The 22,731-nt window shown below is 26.5% G+C and overlaps 2 protein-coding genes across 2 annotated transcripts in view; one reads left to right on the forward strand and one right to left on the reverse strand.

Moving 5' to 3' along the window:
* Window positions 1-14,045, reverse strand: part of LOC117172289 (E3 ubiquitin-protein ligase AMFR-like) — a 26,834-nt gene extending 12,789 nt beyond the window's left edge. Inside the window, exons 1-2 of the mRNA XM_033360046.1 lie at window positions 13,910-14,045; window positions 8,371-8,630 (exon numbers count right to left, since the gene is read on the reverse strand). Coding sequence (XP_033215937.1) covers window positions 8,371-8,620 — 250 coding nt within the window. The 5' untranslated portion in view covers window positions 8,621-8,630; window positions 13,910-14,045. The remainder of the gene's footprint in view (window positions 1-8,370; window positions 8,631-13,909) is intronic.
* The window catches only part of LOC117172290, a 36,288-nt gene continuing 18,024 nt past the window's right edge, over window positions 4,468-22,731 (forward strand). Inside the window, exon 1 of the mRNA XM_033360047.1 lies at window positions 4,468-4,735. Coding sequence (XP_033215938.1) covers window positions 4,483-4,735 — 253 coding nt within the window. The 5' untranslated portion in view covers window positions 4,468-4,482. The remainder of the gene's footprint in view (window positions 4,736-22,731) is intronic.

Here is a 22,731-nt window from a genome sequence, read left to right on the forward strand (position 1 = left end):
TATGTGTCTCAATTTTTTCTAGTGTCGAATAGTCTTAGTTATTGGCCGTTGAAAAGCAGTGTACCGGTAGTGGCGTTTTGGCCGTTTAAGGGTTAAATTGATCACCTTGATTCAAAATTTATCTGCTTTGTGAAAAATTCGTGTTTTTTTATGCTTGGTAATTATTTTTCGAATGGAAGATTTAAGTATTTTGTTGTTGTTGAAAATTCGTCTTTTTTGGTAGAAAATTAATGTTATTAATTTAAAATGTAACTGTCCGGATGTATGTTGAACTGTCTTATTAAAATTATGATTTGAAATACAACTATTTGGTTTAACGTTTTTCTTTGTCGTTAAGAATCAATTTTTTTCAACTGCAAATTTGACTTTTTCATTTTGGGTTGAAAATTGATATCTTTTAGTTTAAAATTCAAATATTTGGTTGGAAATTAACTTTTTTTATTAACATGTATATTTTCGGGTTAAATATTCAATTGCTATTTACACAATTCTTCTTTTTGGATTAAAAATTCAACCGTGTTTTGTCAAAATTAACTTTTTGGATTAAAATTCTTATTTTGGAGTTGAAAATGTAACTGAAATCTTTTTGGGTTAAAATTGAGCTATCCTATATTAAAGCATACCGAGTACCATTTTTTTAAATAAATAAAGCTTTCGAAATTTCAGAAAAATGTATGTGTTGGGATTTTTTATATTAATTTTTTGTTCTTTAACAACAAACTACACATTTTTGTTTAACTTCTTAGCAGTATTATTTTTTCAAGATAATAATTTATTATTATTAATTGAAAACAGATACTATTTGGCAATCGTTTAAACAATTGTTAGAAGCAAATTCACAGTTTTGATATTTTCCAGCTAATAGGCTCAATTTGTTTACGGAATTAACAAAAAATGTATTTATAATAACTCTTTTATGAGATTCTTCGCAAGTTTACAAGAACTATTACTTATTTAAACAATTTTTGATAAAATAGTTGTTTGCGTAAACAAATTGAGTCTATTTAATATATTTACGGAAATAAATATTCTTTAAAAATTAAAAAAAAAATTTTTTTGGTGGAGAGTAAAATTCTTGAACTACAATTTTAACCATTCCATTTTGGACTAAAAATTGTTAAATTGTTAAATTTTTAAGAAAATGATTAGATTTTTAAGCAACTTAAATAAATTCAGAACAAAAATTATAAAAGTAGAGTCTATCAAAAATAGTTAAAATTCCTTGGTTCTATCAATTCTGTTCGCATTTATTTCAGCGAATAAATGAGAAAAAGGGGAAAATTTTTCGGAAACAGGGGGAAAGGGGGGAATTATTCGAAAAAGGAAAGGTGTGTGAAGTCTGCTCTAATTAATTTATTTTCATGGACTACCAAGAGTTAAAAATAGAAGACCCGATAATAAAATAAAATGTACCCGAAAATGCAAATTTAATTTCCGTCTGGGAAATTTTAATCTCCCCTATATAATTTTTCAACCTTGTTGCACATTCAAAATACCCCATTGGCCTTGTTAATGATTGTGGGTAATGTTATCGATGTGGCGAGGGTTCATCTTTATTTTTCGTGATATTCATATCGAAATATATTGCATTTTCAACCAAAATAGTTGAATTTTCAACAAAAAGAAATCAATTTTCTACCAATTATATAATTTTTGAACGAAAATTTTGAATTTTCGAGACAAAAAGTTAAATTTTTTATAAAATAAAGAAATTTTGAACCCGAAAATGTGAATCAACAAAAAATTTCATTTGTAACCATATCGTTGAATTTTTAACCAAAAATAGAATAGCTAGATTTTTAATTTAAAAAAATAATTTTCAAATAAAAATAAAGCAAATTTTTAACAAAATAGTGAAATTTTCAAGCAATAAAATGAATTTGTAAGAAAGAAGTTCTCCTTTCAACGAAGGAGTTACATTTTTAGCCAAAAATAGATTTCTTAATACAATAGTAAAATTTGTATCCAATCAAATGAATTTTTAAGAAAGTAGTTCACCTTTCAACCAAGTAGTTGAATTCCCAACCAAAAAGATCAATTTTCAGACAAAAGCGGAAAATTTAAAGTTGCAGTTTGGGAAATAAAATTTCTTTTTTTTTTTAATGAAATTTTTAAAACAATAGTTACATTTTTGATACAATAAAACTAAATTTTAAGGAAGGAGTTCAAATATAAATTAAGTAGTTAAATTTGTAACTTAAAACGAATAATTTGCAACTAAAAATGTAGTAATTAAATTTTTAATTTAAAAAAAATAATCTTATACCAAAAAAACGACTGATTTTTTAATAAAGTAGATTTTTATCAAGTAGTTGTTTTTTAAGAAAGTAGTTCACCTTTCAACAAAAAAGATATATATTCAGACAAAGTCGAAAATTTGTTTAAAGTTTTAGTTCAGAAAATTAATTTTCAAACAAAAATAAAAAAATAATGTTTAGGACAACAGTTAAATTTTTATCCAATAAAATTAATTTTTAACAATGTAGTTTAACTATTGAATAAGTGGTTAAACTTTTTATCTAAAGAAAAATAAGTTGAAACCAAAAATTTAACAGCAAAAATTTTTAATTAAGAAAATAAATTTTCTACCAAGAAAGAATAATGATTTTTCAACAAAGTAGTTTAGATTTGATAAAAATAAACGAATTTTCATCGATTTAGTAAAATTTTCATACTGAAGAGATTAATGTTTCCCTAAAATTATAAATCTTGAACCAAAAAAATTAGTTTTCAACAAAAAAATTTATTCTTCACGCTATAAAATTAATTTAATTTTCAGTTAACATTTTTTTTTTAATATTTAAAAAATAAATCATCAAAAAAAAAATGAATTTTCTACAAAGAAGTTAAACCAATACAACTTCAATTTTTAGTCTGAAATGAAAAATTGAGTATTTCAGTTACGAAAATTAATTTTCAAACAATATATAGAATTTTTAATAAAAAAGTTAAGTTTTTATCCAATAAAATGAATTTTTAACAAGGTAGTTAAGCCTTCAAACCAAGTAGTTGATTTTCGATCAAAATAGATGAATCCTTAACAAAATAGTCGAATTTTCAACCAATTAGTTGAATTTTTAACCAAAAAAGAAAAATTTTCAACGTTTCAGTTGAGAAAATTAATTTCCAAACATAAGAAAAACGAATTTTGAATTAAAATATTTCAATTTTTATCTAATAAAACGAATATTTAAAAAAGAAGAGCAAACTTTCAGCCAAGTAGCCAAATTTTCGATCAAAATAGATACACTTTGAACAAAGCATGTATACTTTCGAACAAGTTGTTGAATTTTCGATTGTAATATAACATATAGTATAAGAACAACTTTTTAACCAAATAAATCGATAAATTTTCAACCCAAAAAGACCAATTTTCAAAGTTTGAGTTGAAAAATAAATTTAAAAAAATAATAATTTGTAATAAAATTAGCTAAAACTTTATCTAATAAAATTAATTTTTAACAAACAAGTTGAATTTTCAATCGAGTAGCTTTTTTTCAACTGAAAAGGAACAATTTTCATTCAAAAAAAAAAGTTAACTAAGAAAAGAACGAATTTTCAACAATACAAACAAATAAATTTTCAAATAATTAATTAAATCTTTCAACGATAAAATTAATTTTTAACAAGTACTTTAAGTTTCGACCAAGTATTTGAATTTTCATACAAAAAAAAATCAGTTTTCAAAGAAAGAAAAACAAATTTCGAATAAATGTAGTTAAATTTGTATTTTAAAAAAATGAATTTTTAAGAACGTTGTTGAACTTTCAACAAACTAGTCGAATTTTTTCTGAACAAGGATCAATTCTTCACAAAATGGTTAAACGTTCAACCAAGTACTTGAATTTCCCACACAAAACAAACAATTTTAAACTAAAAATGAAATAGTTAAAGTTTCAGTTAAAAATTTAACCTTCTGCCAAAAATACTAATGTTGAACAAAATACATGAATTTTCAATCGAAAAGTAGATGTTTCAACTATAAACGATTAATTATCAACTAAAAATGGAATAATTAAATTTTCATTTAAAAAAATTATTTTCCAAACAAAGCAGTTCAAATTTCGACCAAGGATTTGCATTTTTAAGAAAATGGATGCATATTAAACAAAATAATTAAATTTCTAACCAAAAGACGTGGATTATGAAGCAGAATTTTAAAAGTAGACTCTTTAGAAGAAAAAAAGGGAAAATTTCTTGAAAACAGGGAAAAAATGGTAATTCTTGAAAAAAGGTGAAACAGGATGAAGTATGTTATAATTCATTTATTTTCAAGGACATCAAAGAGTTTAAAAAATAACAATAATAAAATAAGAAGTACCCGAAAATGCGAATTTAATTTCTGTCTGGGGAATTCTAATCTCCCCCATATAATTGTTCAACCTTGTTGTCCATTTAAAATACCCCATTGGCCTTGTTAATGCGATGGTTAGTCTCTATTTTTCGTGATATTTATATCTATATTTGCATATTAATGGAGAAATGGATGTCAATCAAGAAAGCCTTTGGACTAACAGGACCAGACGGAAAAGACGGACGTCAATGGGGAGATTCGCATGGCAACCCTCATCCTTTAGGGAATCAGGGATTCTCCGCGGGGTATATAACACCTCGAGCTTCACTCCTTTGGTCACATTAATTTTCCAGAGTTCAGAAGGATACCTTAAGGACTATTTTCATCATCAAATTCAAAATTTACTATCCGCAATCAGCAAGGTTCAGGATTTAAAACCAGGCAAGTAGTTTTTATTCATATTTTCAATTTTAGTCCCTTTAAGTGGATCAATTGCAATCTTCAGTTTTTATCATTTCAAATATTTTTCTTTTTCTATCTGTTCATTTGATCCTATCCTAGTTTATCCAATCCAATTATTAAAAAGCGCATGGCGCCATTTTCGATTATTTCTCGAACCATCACGAAATTACTCGAAACAATTGTTGTCCGGAAACCCGCGTTCATGATTGGATGAAACTGTCGTTCTTTTCCATGTTTAAAATAAAAAGTCTAAAAGCTTCAAGTTTATAAGAAAGTAAGGCTATCTGAATAATATATTTAATAACAATGGTCAATGTAACAAAGGTGCCCAGTATTTTGATGTACAAAATACAATGTGTAAATTTTTTAAGTTTTCTAAAAAAAAAAGCTTTTGCTTAGAATTTTTAAATCTTTCATGAGAATGAAGAAAATTTCTTTAAATTCCTGGTAAAATTTAAACTGTTTTTTCATTTAAAAAAATAAATTTGAAGAAAAATTTGACAACGAGCTGAAAACATTTTTAATTGTGTCCTAAAATTTCGAAAAAGAATGCAGACGATTTCAAATCTAAATTTTTTAATTAGCAAGATTGCAACGTTTTATAAAAATTCAATAAAGTTTAAGAGACATTGAGAAGTTTTTAAAATGTTCAAAATAGATTTCAAACATACAATTTTTTTTAAAAAGTTAGAAAAAGCGAACATTTTTTAATATTTTTAAATAAAACATTTGGAGCTTCTGAAAGGTGTTGAAAGTTTTCACGAAAATAATAAAATTTCTCTAAATTCCTAGGAAAATTTAAACTGATTCTTGAATTAATAACATTAAGTTTAAAAGAAAATTGACCCGGTTTTAAAACATCTAAAATTATTTACTAAAATTTCAAAAAAGAATGTAGACGATTTTAAAGCCAAATTTATCAATTAGCGTGATTATAAAGATTTATGATAAATTCGAGGAATATTAGAAGTCATTTCAAAGTTTTTAATAAGATTCAAAATTACTTAAAAGATAGAAACATTTGAAAAAAGTGAGAAAAAACATACATTTTTGAATATTTGGAATAACAAATTTTTACGCTTCTTAAAGTTTTTGAGGGGTTTCAAGGTAATAAACAAATTTCTTAAAATTTCTGGGAAAATTTAAACTGGCTTTTATTCTTAAAAACCAATTTTAAGAGGATATTTAAAAAGGGTTTAAAACATTTCAAAAGATTTCAAAAATTGACTAAACAGAAAATTTAAATATTTAAAAATTTGGAAATGAAAATTGTCAATCTTCTTAAGCATTTAGAAAAGTATCACGATCATACATTTTTTTAATTCAAGGGATAATTTAAACGTTTTTTTTATTTTGAAAAATTAATTTTATAAGAATGTATAAAAAGACTTTAAAAAATTTCAAAGTAAATTTACGACTTTTTCATAAAGCGGAATAAAATATTTAAAAATATGTAAATAACTATGATTGAATAAATAATTATCTTTTTTTTATAATGTACAAAATATTCCCAAGCCTTTTAGATTTATAAATTTTTATAAATTTTTATTTTACACAGCTAAGAAAATACTACTTTCAAAATAAGCTTCAGAAACTCTTTCAATGATCTTAAACGTTTTTTTGGTGATTAAGAAACTTTTTCATGATAAAAATGTAGAATGCATTTGCAAAAAAATGTTAAAGTTTTCATAAATGAAAATAAGACAAGACCCTTTGTCTGTTAATTACTCAATTTTTCCTAATTTTTTAGTGATAAATATTTTAAACCCATTAAAATTTTCATGAGTTCAGAAAAATTTGTTCAATTTATTCCAAATTTGTCATTCATTCTTCGAGAAACGTAACATAAAATCCAAGTATTTTAAGTTTGTTAAAATACACTTTTTATACTGAAATCTTGAAAAACGAATTGGATATTTCCTTACCCATATAAAAGTAAAATTTAAAAAAATACATACTTCACGAATTTGAATAATAATTCAAACTAATTTGTATTTTATCTTCTTATACTTAAAGTTCAATGTATATTTAGGTAAAACTAATGTGCATGAAAAAAATTATTTTCATAATAATAATAAATAAAATAGAATTCTATTTTGAAAGCACTTATTTATTTTATTATCTATTTAAGTTGAATTACATTTATATTAAACAATTGAATTGGAAAAATTCCTAAATAATCAACATCCGGACAGTTTATAATATTTCCGAATATAAATATTCCCAAAAGATTAATAATTGTTATTTATTTATTAAAAATAAAATAATCAGATATTTTTATGATAGAACATTTTTTCAATGTTTAAAGTTTTCAAACTATTGTTTCAATTAAAACAAAATAATAATAATTTAAAAGAAAAGTATTTCTGGCTGACAAATTTTAATTAAATCGCATTGTTTATTGAACAAAAATTTTGTAAAGGAACTTAAAGCTAAAACAGTGCTGAAGTGAATCTTGGAAAGTTTATTCGGAAAATGTTGTTAGATTTTTCTTCGTTTCAAACAAAAATTTAAAAAATCTTAAACATTAAGAAACTATCTGATAAAAATATTTTCTAATGTATTTTTAATAAATATATAATTTTGATTGAAAAACAATTTTTTAGATATTTGAATTCGAGAATGTTTTAGTTTGGATATTTTACAATTATTGGGCAATTTTATTATTCGGCAATTTTCAAATTCGACAATATTATAAATTGTTCATGAATTTATTATTCGAGAACTATTTTACCTAAGAATATTATTATTTGGGAGTTTTACAGCGTCGGGAATTTTATTTTTCAGGATTTTTCAGCTGTTCCAGTGAAAGTATTTTATTTTATTATTTAACAATTTTCCAATTACGATAATTTTCTTTTTTAGATGTTCTCTTCTTGAAAGTGTTTGATTTAAAATTATTGATTTTAAACAAAAATTTTAAATGTGATATTTTAAAATGAAAATTTTTAAATATTGCAAGTATTAAATTTAAGTTTTAACTCAATTTAAAAAATAACTTTTCACAAATGCCAAATTTCTTAAATGAGGCTTAGGTCTAAAATTTGGTAAATAAAATATTTTTAAATTTCAGATTATGTTTTCGTTTCTAAATATGTTTATTTAGCAACCTCCAATTACCTATTAAAATATTTTAAACAAATTGAAATAGGAATTTTTTTATATTCCTTTTTTTAAATTGTTCTTTTTTATAGTTCCTAAAACTCTTGGTTTATATATTTTTAAACAAATTATTTACGAATTGCGACTTTTTTTTAGTTTTACATTTATGTGAAATTTTCCTCTGTTTATACTAAAATAAAATCTTTTCTGATATGCAATAAAAAATTATTCAATTTTTTTTTATTTTGGAAATTCTGCACCTCAGCATTCTCAATAATCGAAAGAATTGCCAAGTTAGTAAATATTTTTTGTGCATAATTTTGGTAATAATTCATCAGACGAACTCTTTTTATTTAATATCAACTTTTAAAAAAAGTTCCTGGAACAGAATTTCATGAAAAATAGAACAAATTCAAAAACGTTATTTTTATTATTATTTTTTAAAATTTGATTGAAAACATGTTTTACTTTTAATTTTTTATATAAATTTTTAATAAATAATTGTGACTGACCTCTGGCAGCTTCGACAAGGGTCTTCAGTGCGGAAACGGGGTACCGGTAGTTTGCACTTAAAACTACCGGAAGCACCAGGGCCGAATAGAGTGCTGGTGCCGGAGGGGGCAATAAAGGAAGGGGCCCCCTAGGGCAAAAGGGCAACAAAAGAACTGCACTTAAAAGACAAATACTTTGTGCTCTCTTTTCTTTATCTACTCCAAAGGAATTTGCTCTAACACGGCCCCTCACTCGCGTTATCATTCCCATTTTTGATCTCCTGAAAAATAAATTTTTTTACTTAATAGAGTTTTAAACAAAAAATTAAAGCAAATAGTGCCTAATTTCAATGTATATCTTAGATTCTTAAATTATTAAATTAAATTGTTCTTATATTAGGACAACGACCTCAATAGTTAATCAACCTATAACAAGTAACGTTTATTATTATTTAATAAATATTTATACTAATTATTTAGTCGAATAATTATTTTCTTTGGGTATGTCGACTATTTTTAGTTTATTTATTAATAAAGATTACGAATTTTGTATGTCATCAATTTTGTAAATTAAAATTTCCAAATAGGAAATAATTATCTTCTTTACTTTTCCCCATCGCACTATAATTCGTAAATATTTTCACATTTTTGTATTGGTGAGCAAATTTTGATATCGGTAACAAAACAAATTATCGGTATCGTCAATCAGATTTTTGTTTAAATTTTAAACGATTGAACTTTTGTTGTAAAACATTAACTTCAGGTTTTTAAGATTTCGACAAATAATCTAAAAGATTTCAAGACATTTTTTTTAATTTTGCAGGACATTAAAAAATTTTAAGGAAACTGAATTAGTTCAAAAGGTATTAATTTAGAAGTTTTAGAAGTCTTGACAAGATTCGAAAATAATTTAAATCTGGGGAAGATTTTCGACAATTTTAACCCAAATGTAGATTTTGGAGGATTTCGAAAAAATGAAGCTTTTTTAGAATTTTGGAACTTTTCAAGAGAATAAAAAAAAACTATTTCAAGAATCCTGAGAAAATTACAAATGATTTTTTATTTAAAAAATGAAAATAGTTCCAGCGAAAATTTTGAATGATTTTTGGAAAATAAATTTTAGAAAATTTTCAAAACATTCCAGAAGATTTTAATCTTAAAAAAAATCTGGAACTATTGTTTTCTACAAAATTTGTTTTTTTTTTAACAAAAAATTATTATTATTATATAAACATTTCTGTGGCGAAATGTTGTCACAGGCTTATACTGCCCAATATGTCGAAGGCATTTTTGGTTAGAGTTGGATTTTTTATTTGATCATTTTGCACGGGGGTCTCTCGGTATATATCATCAGTCACGGACGCATTTTTATAGTGCAATCAAGTGATCTGATGAGAGCAGTCTGCCCAGACATATTGGACAAAGTCTGGTTTTTACCCCATCATTGACGGACTGGGTTGCAGTCAAGTACACGATGGGCGGACCTACAGCTTCAGGTGGGTTCCGAACCACCAAAACCTCGGTAAAGGTACATTGAAAAATTTCCAGAGGTACCGGCTCAGGGATCGAACCCCGGACCTCTGAGGTTAAGTCCAAGTGTCTAACCAACTGAGCCAATTATTATTATTATTATTATTATTATTATTATTATTATTATTATTATTATTATTATTGATCAAGAATTTTTTTGGTTGAAAATTAATTTGTTGTAATTTAAGATTTAACTTTTTCTGCTGTGAATTATTATGTTAGTTAAAAATAATTTTTTGTTTGATTCAAAGATTTTGTTAAAAAAACATTCTGTCGTTTAAGTTTCTTTATTTTAGTTGAAGATTCCTCTCTTTAGTTGAAAATTCGACTGATTCTTTGCAAATCAATGTAGTTTATTGAAAAGTTGTATTTTTTGTTTGAAAATTAATCTTCTTGGTTGACAAATTATGTGTTCAGTTAGAAATTTAACTTTTGTTAAAAATATATTTTTTCGTTCAAATTAATGTTTTTAACTGCGAATTAACTATTAATATTAGCTATTTTGTTAAAAATTTGCATTTTTAGATAAATTACACTATTTGGTTTAAAATGAACTTTTTTGTTGAAAATTCATATTTGTTTTGAAAAATTTTTATTATCCTGTAAAAAATTCGTATCTTTTGGTAAAAAATTAATTCTTGTTTGCTGAGGATTCGACTATTTTCATGAAAATTCCTCTTTTTTAGATGAGTTCAATTGTTTTTTATTTTAGAAAAAAATATTTTTTGGTTGAAAGAATTATGTATTACATTTTTCCTTGAGAATTAATCTTTTTTGGTTGAATATTAATTTTGTTGTCGAAATTGTGAGATAACATATCTGAAATCTTCAAAAATCTGTATGAATTTTTTCAAGATCAAGAATCTTCTAGGAAAATTATATTTATATGAAGTTGATAAGAAGTAAACAAATAAACTTAGAAATAGTTCATATAAACCTTTAATCTGTATTAAAAATTGTTTTTCCTCTAAAATCAAAAAACATTTCAAAATCTGAAAAAATATGCAAATTTATTGATAATCCCAAAATTATCAAAACAATTCTTTTTATAGTCTTTTGAGGAATTTTTGCCGTTTCCGTTTCTTGAACGCTTCTTTGGCATGCATCCGAGCCACGACCCACGTTTCTGCATCAAGTTCGAATTTTCTATATTCAGCGAATCTCGCTTATTTTTGGCTCTGAAGCATCGGAATTCTTAATCGGTGAATATAAACTGTAAACAGCACAAGATCCTCCTTCAGATTTTGGGAATTTCTTAAAAAAAACTCTTTTGTCTGACGCGACATTTTATAACATACAAAAATCTCAGATTCTTAGAATTCACAATAAAAATAAAGACGGAGAAAATGGAACTGCAGAAACAAAATGTTTGGTGCCAACAAAAATAACCAGGGCAGCCAATAATCGGCCACCAACCTTTATCAATAACCAGATACATGTCAAATTCTATTTCAAATGCGATTATTTACTTAAATTCGAGATGGCCCAAAAAATATTTTTTTAAGTATAATTGAAAAATACTAGTGGAGTTTAATTTGGAATCAAACTTTCCGATCATTTTACCCTGATAATAACTAATTTGAAATATTTTTTACATAGTTTTTATTTTTTAACTAAAAATATTTCAAAAGGTTTTCGACAATTTAAAAAAGCGTATTGTGTATAAGATGAGAATTAAAATCGTATAAACTTTTTCAAATCTTGAAAAATTTTTCATTACAAATAATAGAAAATACTTACAAAAATCGACTGAGAAATCATAATGAATAAAATTCCCGACATTAAAATTCCCGAAAGAGACAGTTTTGAAATAAAAAATTCCCGAAATTATGAAATTGACGAAATATAAAAATCCCAAATAATAAAATTCAGAAACAGTTTAAAGTATTATTGAATTTGAAAATGACCGCATAATAAAGTTCGAGACAGGAAATCACCGAGATAAAAAATAACACTGTCAAATTCCCGATAACAGAAAATTACCGAATTAAAATAATTAAAATATTGTTTTTCAATCAATATTATTTATTAATTTAGAATACAATAGTAAAGTATTTTCATCAAAGAAATTTTATCATTCGGAATTTTACAAATTTGCTAATGTTTTTATATTTCGGAAATTTCGGGAATTTTATATTTCGAATATTTTCCTTTTTGGGAATTTTAATGTGCCAGGATAATTATTTTCTGGGATTTTTAGTCGTGCTTATGATTCAACCAACTTTTCCTTGTTCATAAAAATCCTCTTATCTGGATGAAAATGAATTTGATGAATAATCTATTTACTACTAAAAACTTTTTTTGTTCTTTTTATTAATTTATTAATTTAATTTATCTCTCAGCTAAATTTTATTGATATATTTTCAACATTTGAAATTTATAACCGTCCTGGTTTTAAGTTATTATTTAAAAATGAGTATTTCTCTTTTTTTTTTAATATTCAAGAATGAACATTTGAAAACAGATCACTTTAAACAGTTTTTCAACAATATTCAACACTGTATTGTGTACAAAATAGGTTTCAAAATCGTATAAACTTTTTTATCAAGTTTTAAAACCTTTTTTATTAAAATAATGGCGAATACTTATAAAATTATGTTTCTAGAAACATGTTTATGATTCACCAAATTTACTTTTTCTCTCGAAATCCACAAATTGGAATAAAAATAAATTCGATGAATAAGATATTTACTACGAAAAACTCTTGTTCTTTTATTAATTTATTTATTTAATTTTACTCTCAACCAGTTTTATCAATTTTTTCAGGATTGAAAATTTATAAACGTCCTAATTTTAAAGATATTATTTCAAAAAATAAAAGACAATGCTTATCAAGTGTTTCTGTTAAAAATGTTAAGGATTCAACTAAATTTTCATTCTTCGTCAAAATCCCCCATTCGGCAGCCTACTTTGAAAGCATCAAAATTTAAAAAAAAGATTCTAAAATTACAAGTCTAGTTATAATTTAAGTTTGTTTACATTATTTGAATACTTGAATTCTGTAAAATTTTAATCAAACATTCTTTTCTTTTTTTGATTTCTAGCATATTTAAAACAATTTGTTATCGAAAACAAGACAAGGAAAATTTTGGCTTGATTTCTAAATCTTCATTTCAAAAGCTGAATCGTGTAAACAGTTTTAAACAACGCAAATAGAAGCTTTCTCCGAACATGTGCTGAAAATGCGTTTCTTTCAACCTTTCGTAAACAGGAAGAACGCATAATTTTCAATAATATTTTTATTTACCAAAAAAAAAACTTTGAACTTTATTTTTGATTTCTAGCTAGAGACAAAAATAATTTTTTTAGTATTTTACTTTCTAAACCAGTTAAATAATATAACAAATTAAATAAAGATGTAAAATAATTATAAATAACTTAAGAAAGAAATGTCAAATTCTATTTTAAAAATTTTTCAATTTTTTAGATAATCTATCTACGGAATATTCGTAGATAAATTCAGTTTAATTAATTTATCATGAATATAATGACGGTTTTATATATTTATTTGGATAGTTATTTCAAAACATTTATATACTTTTTTAATCGATATTTATTTTAATCTTATAATAATTTAAATACTTTCTAAACATTTTTATAACTAACGAATAACTTATTATTGACATCAAATACTTTTTGATTAAATTGACTTTGAATAAATTAAGGAATCAGATCATCAGTAAAATTCTTAGTGAAGGGGTGTATAGCTTTAAATGAATAATCAATAAATTCTAAATGAGGAAGTATAGTAGCGTAACGCTTACGTCATCTCATTAACATAAATCTTAATCAAAATGCAGGACAATATTTCAGGACAATAGTCAATCATATTCCCAAACAGAACCCTTGCAAAATTAATTTGTTACAGAATGCAAATTAATGAATGAATTACATTTAAATCGATTAAGAAATTTATTTTAAAACGTCTTAAAATAAATTTAAACATTTAACACTTTTAAATAATAAGACATTTCTTGTTTGAAACTTTAATTAATCTTTATTTTTAAAAAATCATTCAATCTTCTCTTACCTCCTTTTAGAGGACAACAATAGTCCAGGCAGTTTTGTGAACACTTAAACAAAATTTTTAAGTTGATTTGACTTGTAACTCAAAAACTGTCTGATTTTTTATAAAACACATCCGAAACGTTTGAGATTCGATGAGACACTGGCAATGAACATTTCTGTATTGCAGAAAGAAAGAGTGAGAAAATCTGGCAACTTCTTAGAGCAACGCAAAATGACCAAGATTAAATTTAGAACAAATTTCAACTCAAGTTTTGCGACCATTCATTGATCCACGACGACCTATCCTACGTTTTTGCTTTGATTACAATTTTCGAGAGAAATTACCATTTCTGCGCAAAATTTATGCAAGTGTTAAGTAAAAGTTACATAACAATTTGATTTCTTTATTGAATTTTACCTATAGAACCAAAATGAAAATATTATTTATTACTAAGAGATTTAAGTTATTTTTAGTTTATGTGACAGAAATGTAGCAAATGTTACGTCAATGTTATATATCAAAAAGTAATGCTTTTTTATATCCAGAACAATTTGGACAATTATGACAGTCAAACCCACTAGAACAAGTGATGTTAATCTTTTATAAGAATGCTATATAACTGTTGTGTAACAATTATTAAACAAATTTTTTCCAATTTAACCATTATTTATCAATGTAAATGTAATACTAAAATTATTTTAAAAACACAAATTTCTTCCTCTCGTCACTGGGGCAATAAAAAATCGTTTCCGCTCTTGACTCACTAAATCTTCAAAAGAGCAGAAATGATTTTGTTTTTTATTTTTTTATTTTGTGATCGTTCTTTGAACTGAAATTGTAAGTGTAGAGAAAAGCTTGCGGATATTTTTGGTTATTATTTCTACGCGAATTGGAGACGACGGGAGGACTGTGGTTCAACATTCAAAGACCTCATAAAGTCTGTGCAAATCTTGAGCTGTAGTCATCCTTTAACGAACAGCTTTTATGTTAAAATTGGGGTGTTGAAATTTCTTATAAATAAAAATATAAGGATTTAAAAGTAGTGTCTCAAAATTGGACACTCCCAATTAATAATGCAAAGTTCCCCAAATTAAGGTACGTCTAACTTATAATGTCTTTAATTTGTTTTTCCCCTAAAATATTTTGTCCCTGACGTAACGTGTCCCAAATTTTGGACACCACTTAATAATAGTACTTCTACTAACTTATTTTTCTCCTAGCTCAATGTTTCTTAAAATTAGGGTACCCTGACTTATTTATTAGGTCCCTAATGTAAATTGTCCGAAAATTAACGCACTCCTAAATAATGTTGTTTTAACTTATTTAGTCTAGAAGTTTAAAGTACCCCTGAATAATTGTGTACCTAAATATTTTTACTCCTTGAGTTAAATTGTTCCAAAATTTGGCACGCCTAACTTATTTTGTCTTGTTCCTGAGTTAATTTTTAAATATTTAATCATATTTATATAACCCCTCTCCTCTATAAAACAACACGAATTAAAGGCTCCCGGATGCCCAATACAAAAATTCGCTTATGAATCAAATCATTTTCTTCTGAATCACTTATTTAAGCAGGTATATTCGAAACTTCATTGTCACATTGTAGCCAATTTTGGCCCGAGATCATGCGCACGTCCGGGAAACTATAGAACGAAATCGTATGATTCAAAAACACGCGGTGAAGCTCTTTGAAACGTAAAACTTGTTTACTATTGCATTTATTTACCCAAGTTTGAGCAAAATTGCACAAATGGCTAATTAATTGACAAAAAGTTATTTTTTTTTTACGAAGTAAGACAATTATTATTTTAATTCATTGCTGATAATAAACATTTAAATTTGTTTGGGAAATTATGTCAATATATAATAAACTGTCTCATTAAAAACAAATAATGATGAGTATTTGCAAAAAAATTAAGGATATACTTTTGAATAGCTCGACCCATAATTTCTTGAAAAGGTAGAAAGGGGCGTTTCAACAAATTATCCTCTAACATATTCGGGACCCCAAACTTACTTTGTCCGTAACTTGTTCCAAATTTTGAGCAACTCTCAATAATAGCGCTCATACTAACTAATTTTGTACATAATTCAAGTTGTTCAAAAATTGAGGCGCCCTGACGTATTCCTACCATCCGCTTTCCACCTCCCCCATGCTGTAAATTTTAGCAGGCATCAACTACCCACATTTAAACTGCACCGCTTACTGAACTCAGAGCATGCATCCAACACCCACTATCCACCTCACCGCATACTGGAACTCCAGCAAGCATCGATCACCAAGATTCAATCTCACCCCGTACTGGAACACTCAGTACGCAGTCACGCCCACCTTTCTACTTCGCTGCGTACAGGAACTCCAGCATTTATTGAGCACTCATTTTTCCACCTCCCCGCGTACTAAAATTCCAAAAGGCATCAACTACCCAATTTCCCACCTCACAGCGTACAGGAACTGCTAGCGCGCATGAACTACTCACTTTCCACCTCATCGCGAACTGGAACTCACAGCACGCATCCACCTCCCCCGCGTACTGGAATTCAAGCACGCATCAATCACCCAGTTTCCACCTCACCGCGTACTGGAACACTCAGCACGTAGCAACCGCCTAATTTTCTACTTCTCTACGTACTGTAACTCCAGCATGCATCGAGCACTCATTTTTCCACCTCCCCGCGTACTGAAATTCCAAAAGGCATCAACTACCCACTTTCCCACCTCACTGCGTACAGGAACTGCTAGCGCGCATGAACTACTCACTTCCCGCCTCATCGCGAACTGGAACTCACAGCACGCATCAATCACCCAGTTTCCACCTCACCGCGTACTGGAACACTCAGCACGTAGCAACCGCCTAATTTTCTACTTCTCTACGTACTGCAACTCCAGCATGCATCGAGCACTCATTTTTCCACCTCCCGGCGTACTGGAACTCCAACACGCATTACCCACCCAATTTCCCACCTCCCCGCGTAATGGAACTCCTAGCGCGCATAAACTACTCACTTCCCACCTCACCGCGGACTGGAATTCACAGAACCCATCCACCTTCTCGCGTACTGAAACTCCAGCACGCATCAATCACTGAGTTTCCACCTCACCACGTACTGCAACACTCAGCTCGTAGCCACCGCCTAATTTTCTACTTTTCTGCGTACTGGAACTCCTGTATGCATTGAGCACTCATTTTATCACCTCCCCGCGTACTGGAATTCCGAAACTAATTAACTACCAACTTTTCTACTTTCCTGTGTATTGGAACTTCCAGTGCGCATAAACCACTCACTTCTACACCGTGTACTGGAATTTCAGCATGCGTCAACTGCCGATTTTTCCACCATCCCGGGTACTGGAACACTCATCACACAAAAAATGCCTTGGTTCACATAAAATTGATAGAGTGCCTTCTGAATACCACCGGAAACTTAAAAAAAAAAATATTACAAAAAATAGAAAATCTGGAGTTTTCCGGAAAACATTCCCTTCCTGCTTACAAAAGTCTAAAAAAAATTTTTTTCTGGAAAGCACCATCTTTTTTATTTTTGCAATTTTTTTAAAACTTTCTGTTTATATAAGCAAGTTACCTTGTCAGTTTCGTGCTGGCTAAACCATTTTTAAGGACAAGAGAATGTCCTTATGGGATAAAATATAGAGACTGAACGATACTTTTTGTCACATTCATAAGGAATGAATTTAGAGGAATTTAAGGTAAACGAAAAGAATTAAAAAGAATGTTATGAAATTCCTAGGAATTCAAGGTGAGATTAAAAGTCTTCAGGATCAATTAAATAAAATATTCTAAAAATAAAAAAGAAATCCTTTGAATCAAGTAGAATTTAGTAAATTTAGAAGAATTTAAGTAAAATAAAAAAATTCAAGAGAATTCCAAAGAATTTAAAAGAATTCAGGATGAATTAATAAGAATTCAAGGTTCATTAAAATAATAATTTCAAATCCCTTCAAATCTTTGAAACCCCACTAATTTCTTTAACAAACTTCATGATGAATTGAACAAAAAACTCCTTAAAGATCCATTGACTTGAGTGAGATTGAGTGAATTTAGAATAAATAAATATATTCTTTGAAATTGATTGAACTATTAAAATATCTTAAAATCACTTAAAATTATTAAAACCCTTGGAAATCCCTTGAAATTATTTAAATCTCTTACAAAAATGTATTGAATCTTTTAAAATACCTTCAAATATTCCAAACCCTTCGAAATCATATTAAATTACTGAAATTAATTAAAAATTTCTTTTCAATCTTTGAAAATAACCTAGAATATCTTTTGAGCATTTAATCATTTAATTTTCAGGACCAATCAAGCAAAACTTTAAAAAATTCTTTGAATAAAGTAAAATTGGGTAAATGTATAAGAATTCAATTGAATAAAAAAAATTCCAAAGAATTTAAATCAATTCAGGATAAATTAACAAAAATACAGGGTGAAATCCAAAAACTAATTTCAAATCTCTCCAAATCTTAAAAACCCCTACGAAATAGCTTACTTTTCTGAAATTCCTTTAAATTAATTAAATAAAATAATAAATAAATCATTGGAATCTTTTTAAATCCCCTAAAATCTTTAAAATCCCTTTAAATTATTGAAATATATTTTCGGAATCTTTAAAAATAATCTAAAATGTTTTAAAGAATTCAAGACAATTCAGAAGTAGGTATAGACCTGTTAGTCGTCTCCATTTTGTTAATTATACATTTCTTTTAAAATATCCGACGGATTTTGCAAGAAGATGGTCATATTGCAGCGGCTTTAAAAAAGCAGCCTGATTTGTATTTTTTCAAGATCCACAAACCCTATATATAACTTTCTTTCTAAATCTAATATTATTCAAGATATTTCAAAGAAATGAAAATTTTAAAAAATCTCCCATACAACATTTTTTAATTATTTCCAATAAAAATTCCCTTCGTAGTTTTTCACGTAGAAGTATTCTAGAAAACTTCACGAAAAGTCCCGATTCAAAATTAAGGGGTAATCTTTTCAAAAGTTTATCCAAAATTAATTTTTTATAGTAATAATAATAATAATAATAATAATAATAATTGAAAATGGATTTCTAGGCCAGAAAAATGGTGATGATTAGAAATAGAATTAAAATAGTATAATTGGTTTAATCAAAACAAGGAAGATCGGCCTTAATTTCAACTATTTTTGTATAATCTATGAGTAGACTATATTCTTAATAGGGGCCGATGTCTGGGTTAATTATGATCATTAACAATAATATGTTTGACCCTTGACTTGATCTCGGCAGCGAGGCACGCATCCATGACGAAGCCTAAATAATTCAAGGTGATCGTTCAGATTTGTATGGAACTTTTCGCTTAATAATTGTCCACTGACTTTTGCATCGACTCTGATTACTCTCGAAAAAATTGCATCCGCTATTATTAGATCTGATTAATTGAATTATTCGATTAAAAATTCTAAAAAAACAACGTTTTTTTAAAAATAAAAGTCTATTATATTTATAAAACATTTGTGTCTTTGGATTTTTTATACAAAATTTGGTTAATTTTTTATTTAATAGCAATGTTAACATTTTTTTTTAATTTTTCAGAAGTACCACTTTTTAAGATTCTCAGATGTATCAAACTAGATCTTATACATGTGATAAAACTATATAGAAATAATTTACAGTGGGTAAGAATCATTATACAAATTTCTTTATTACGTTATTAACAAATTATTGTACAAAGTTTTTTTTCGGATTGACAACATGTATGCTATTTAAAAATTGTTTTAACATTTTTTATATACAAATGCATAGTTTTGGATATTTTTCAGCGAATAGGCTCAATTTTTTTACGGAATCAACTAATATCGTGCCAATATCTCTTTCTTATGATATCTCATAAATTTATAAGAACTAATAATTATTTAAATATTTTTCATTAATAAATTTAGAATCCGGCTATTTGTTCAAAATATACGCTCAATTTTCACGAAATAAAGAAAGGACTTCTTTTTTTATGTATTTTGCTCTGACAATTTGCCAATTCACAAGAATGATCAATTATTTAAATAATTTTCATATATAAATTCAGAGTTTGATTTTTCAATGAATATACTCAATTTTTCCGAAATCATCTAAGAATGTCTTTGCGATGACTCTTTGCTATAATACTTTGAAAATTTATAAGAATTATTAATTATTTAAACAAATACAAAGTTTGCCTGTTTCTCAACAAACAGGCCGAAATTTTGTTACGGTATCAAGTAAGAATATCTTTTCTTTAACTGCATGTTACGATATTTTGCAAAACGCATAAGAATTATTTAAACGGATTTCATTAACAAATTCCGAGTTTTGCTATTTTCAACGAATAGGGGGAATTTTTTTACAGAATTAATTCAAAATGTCTTTGCAATGACTTTCAGCTATGACGCTTTGAAAATGTATGAGAATTAATTATTATTTAAACAATTTTCATAAACAAATTTAGAGTTTGTTTATTCTTCAACGAGTGGGCTCGATTTTTTTAAGAAGCGCTTAAGAATATCTTTACGATAACTCTTTGTTAAGATATTTTGCAAAAGTCATAAGAATGATTAATTATTTAAACAAATTAAGAGTTTGGCTCTGTTTGAACGCATATGGGAAATTTTAGAGGAAATGAACTCAAAATTTCTTTTTTTATGACATTCCGCTATAATACTTGGAAAATATACGAGAATTAATTATTATTTAAACAATTTTCATTAACAAGTGGCTACTTTGGTTAATTCAGTTAGTTAGTTTAGCTTAGTTCAGTTTAGTTTAGTTTAGTTAGTTAGTTATTAGTGGCTAGTTTGGCTACTTTTTCAAAGAACGAGCTCGATTTTTTTAAGCAATCATTTAATAATATCCTTTCGGTAACTCTTTATTACGATATTTTGCAAAACGCATAAGAATTATTAATGGTTTAAACAAATTTTATTAACAAATTCAGAGTTTGGCTATTTTCCAACCAATAGGGGGAATTTTTTATGGAATTAAATCAAGATGTCTTAGCGATGACTTTCGGCTATGATACACTAAAAATCTATGAGAATTATTAATTATTCAAACAATTTTTATGAGCAACTTCAGAGTTTGACTATTTCTGAACGAATAGGCTCAATTTTTTACGGAATGAACTAAAAATATCTTTTCGTTGCATTTTTGTATGATACTTTCCAAATTGACATTGTTGATTAGTTAAAAGAAATATTTATAAACAACTTCAGAATTAGCCTATTTTTCAACGAAGACGCTTAATTTTGGTATACGAAATCGACTAATAATATTTTACCGATGAATTTTTGATCTTATATTTTCCAGAATGGCAACAGTTTTCCATATTTAAACAATTGCAAAGAAAAATAAAAGTATCACTATAAAAAGTCATTTTCACAGCATCACTGAAAAAAGTCATTTGCAAAGCATCATAGCAAAAAACATGTAGCCTACTCCTTGAAAAATATCCACACTATGAATTTGATTATGAAAATTGTTAAAACATTTTCTAAAAAGCATTTATTTTAATTTAATCATGATTAAACATTAATTCCTCTACGATTTTACATCAAAAGTCTGGATATCAATGAGTTGAAAATTGCCAATCCCCAGAAATAACTTTTGCTCAATTATTTGTTTATAAAGTAATAAAGAATTTTTTATAATTATTTTCACCCAGTAGAAATTATTTCTAAATTTCTTAGCACAAATATAAGAACTTTTTTTTTATCAATATTGAAAACACGAAAAACATTGTATCTCTGAAAAGTTGAAAAAAATTTCAACTTAGTTGCTAAATTAACAATAAACCAAATTTGTTATCAAAAATCTGAATACACGAATCTTTCTGAAATTTACAAAGCTTTCATTTTTTAAAATTCCAAAATCGTGTCAACCCTGAGTTGGGACAGCATTCAGAATAATAAATTGTAAATGATAAATGATAAATTATTCGTATACTCTACACATACAAAAATTAACAGAAATTTAATTTTTATTAAATGTCAACAAATCGTTATAAAGTACATTTAAATTAGTAATAGAACTTGAATATCTTATATATTTTTCTTGTCTGGGGTTCACGCTTGAATCCGACTGATAAGGGAAAAAGAGAATAAAAATGGATTCTCTTATCGGTCGGATATTAAGTTTGCATTATCATTACGGCCAATGAAAGAAAATTAATTGTACTGACAAAACGGAACTTCCTTCAAGCTCTTTTATTATTTCATTATAACAAATTAAATAAATAAGTTAGTAATTAAATTTTTTTCAAATCAATCATTTTATTATCTTAAATTGTATTGAAAATTATAATTGATATTTTGGGCCTACCTTTAGTTTAAATATTCAAATTGCGATAACTTTTGTATTAATAATAATTAATTATTTAAGTGTCTTACTATGATTTAATTTAATTTTAAATATGTGATAATTCTGCAGATTATTAAAATTCCCTTTTCAAGAGGCAAAAATATCAATTTCTTACTGAGTAAAACTTCTAAAAAAACTAAAAATCCGGATTGCATCACTATACATTTTAAGGAGACAGATAAATGGCAGCGGAAAATTATAGTGATTGCGATTTTATTTTTATACATTCTATAATTAAGTTCGCCGGCTATCAATTATCAGTCTATAATTCTTATTTCTTTTAGACCAATTATAAATAATTTCAGTTGAATTTTTCAATTAATCAAAGCGATTCATAATTTTGTAATAAACCAAGATCGCTTTATTAACCTTTCAAGTAAATATAATTATTTTACTTAAAACATTAATGTAATAATCGTGTAAAAATTGCCTAAAAATTTTATTAAAAACAATTGTGGAGTTAT

This window comes from Belonocnema kinseyi, chromosome 5 (genome assembly GCF_010883055.1).
Source record: "Belonocnema kinseyi isolate 2016_QV_RU_SX_M_011 chromosome 5, B_treatae_v1, whole genome shotgun sequence".
Taxonomy (NCBI): Eukaryota; Metazoa; Arthropoda; class Insecta; order Hymenoptera; family Cynipidae; genus Belonocnema; species Belonocnema kinseyi.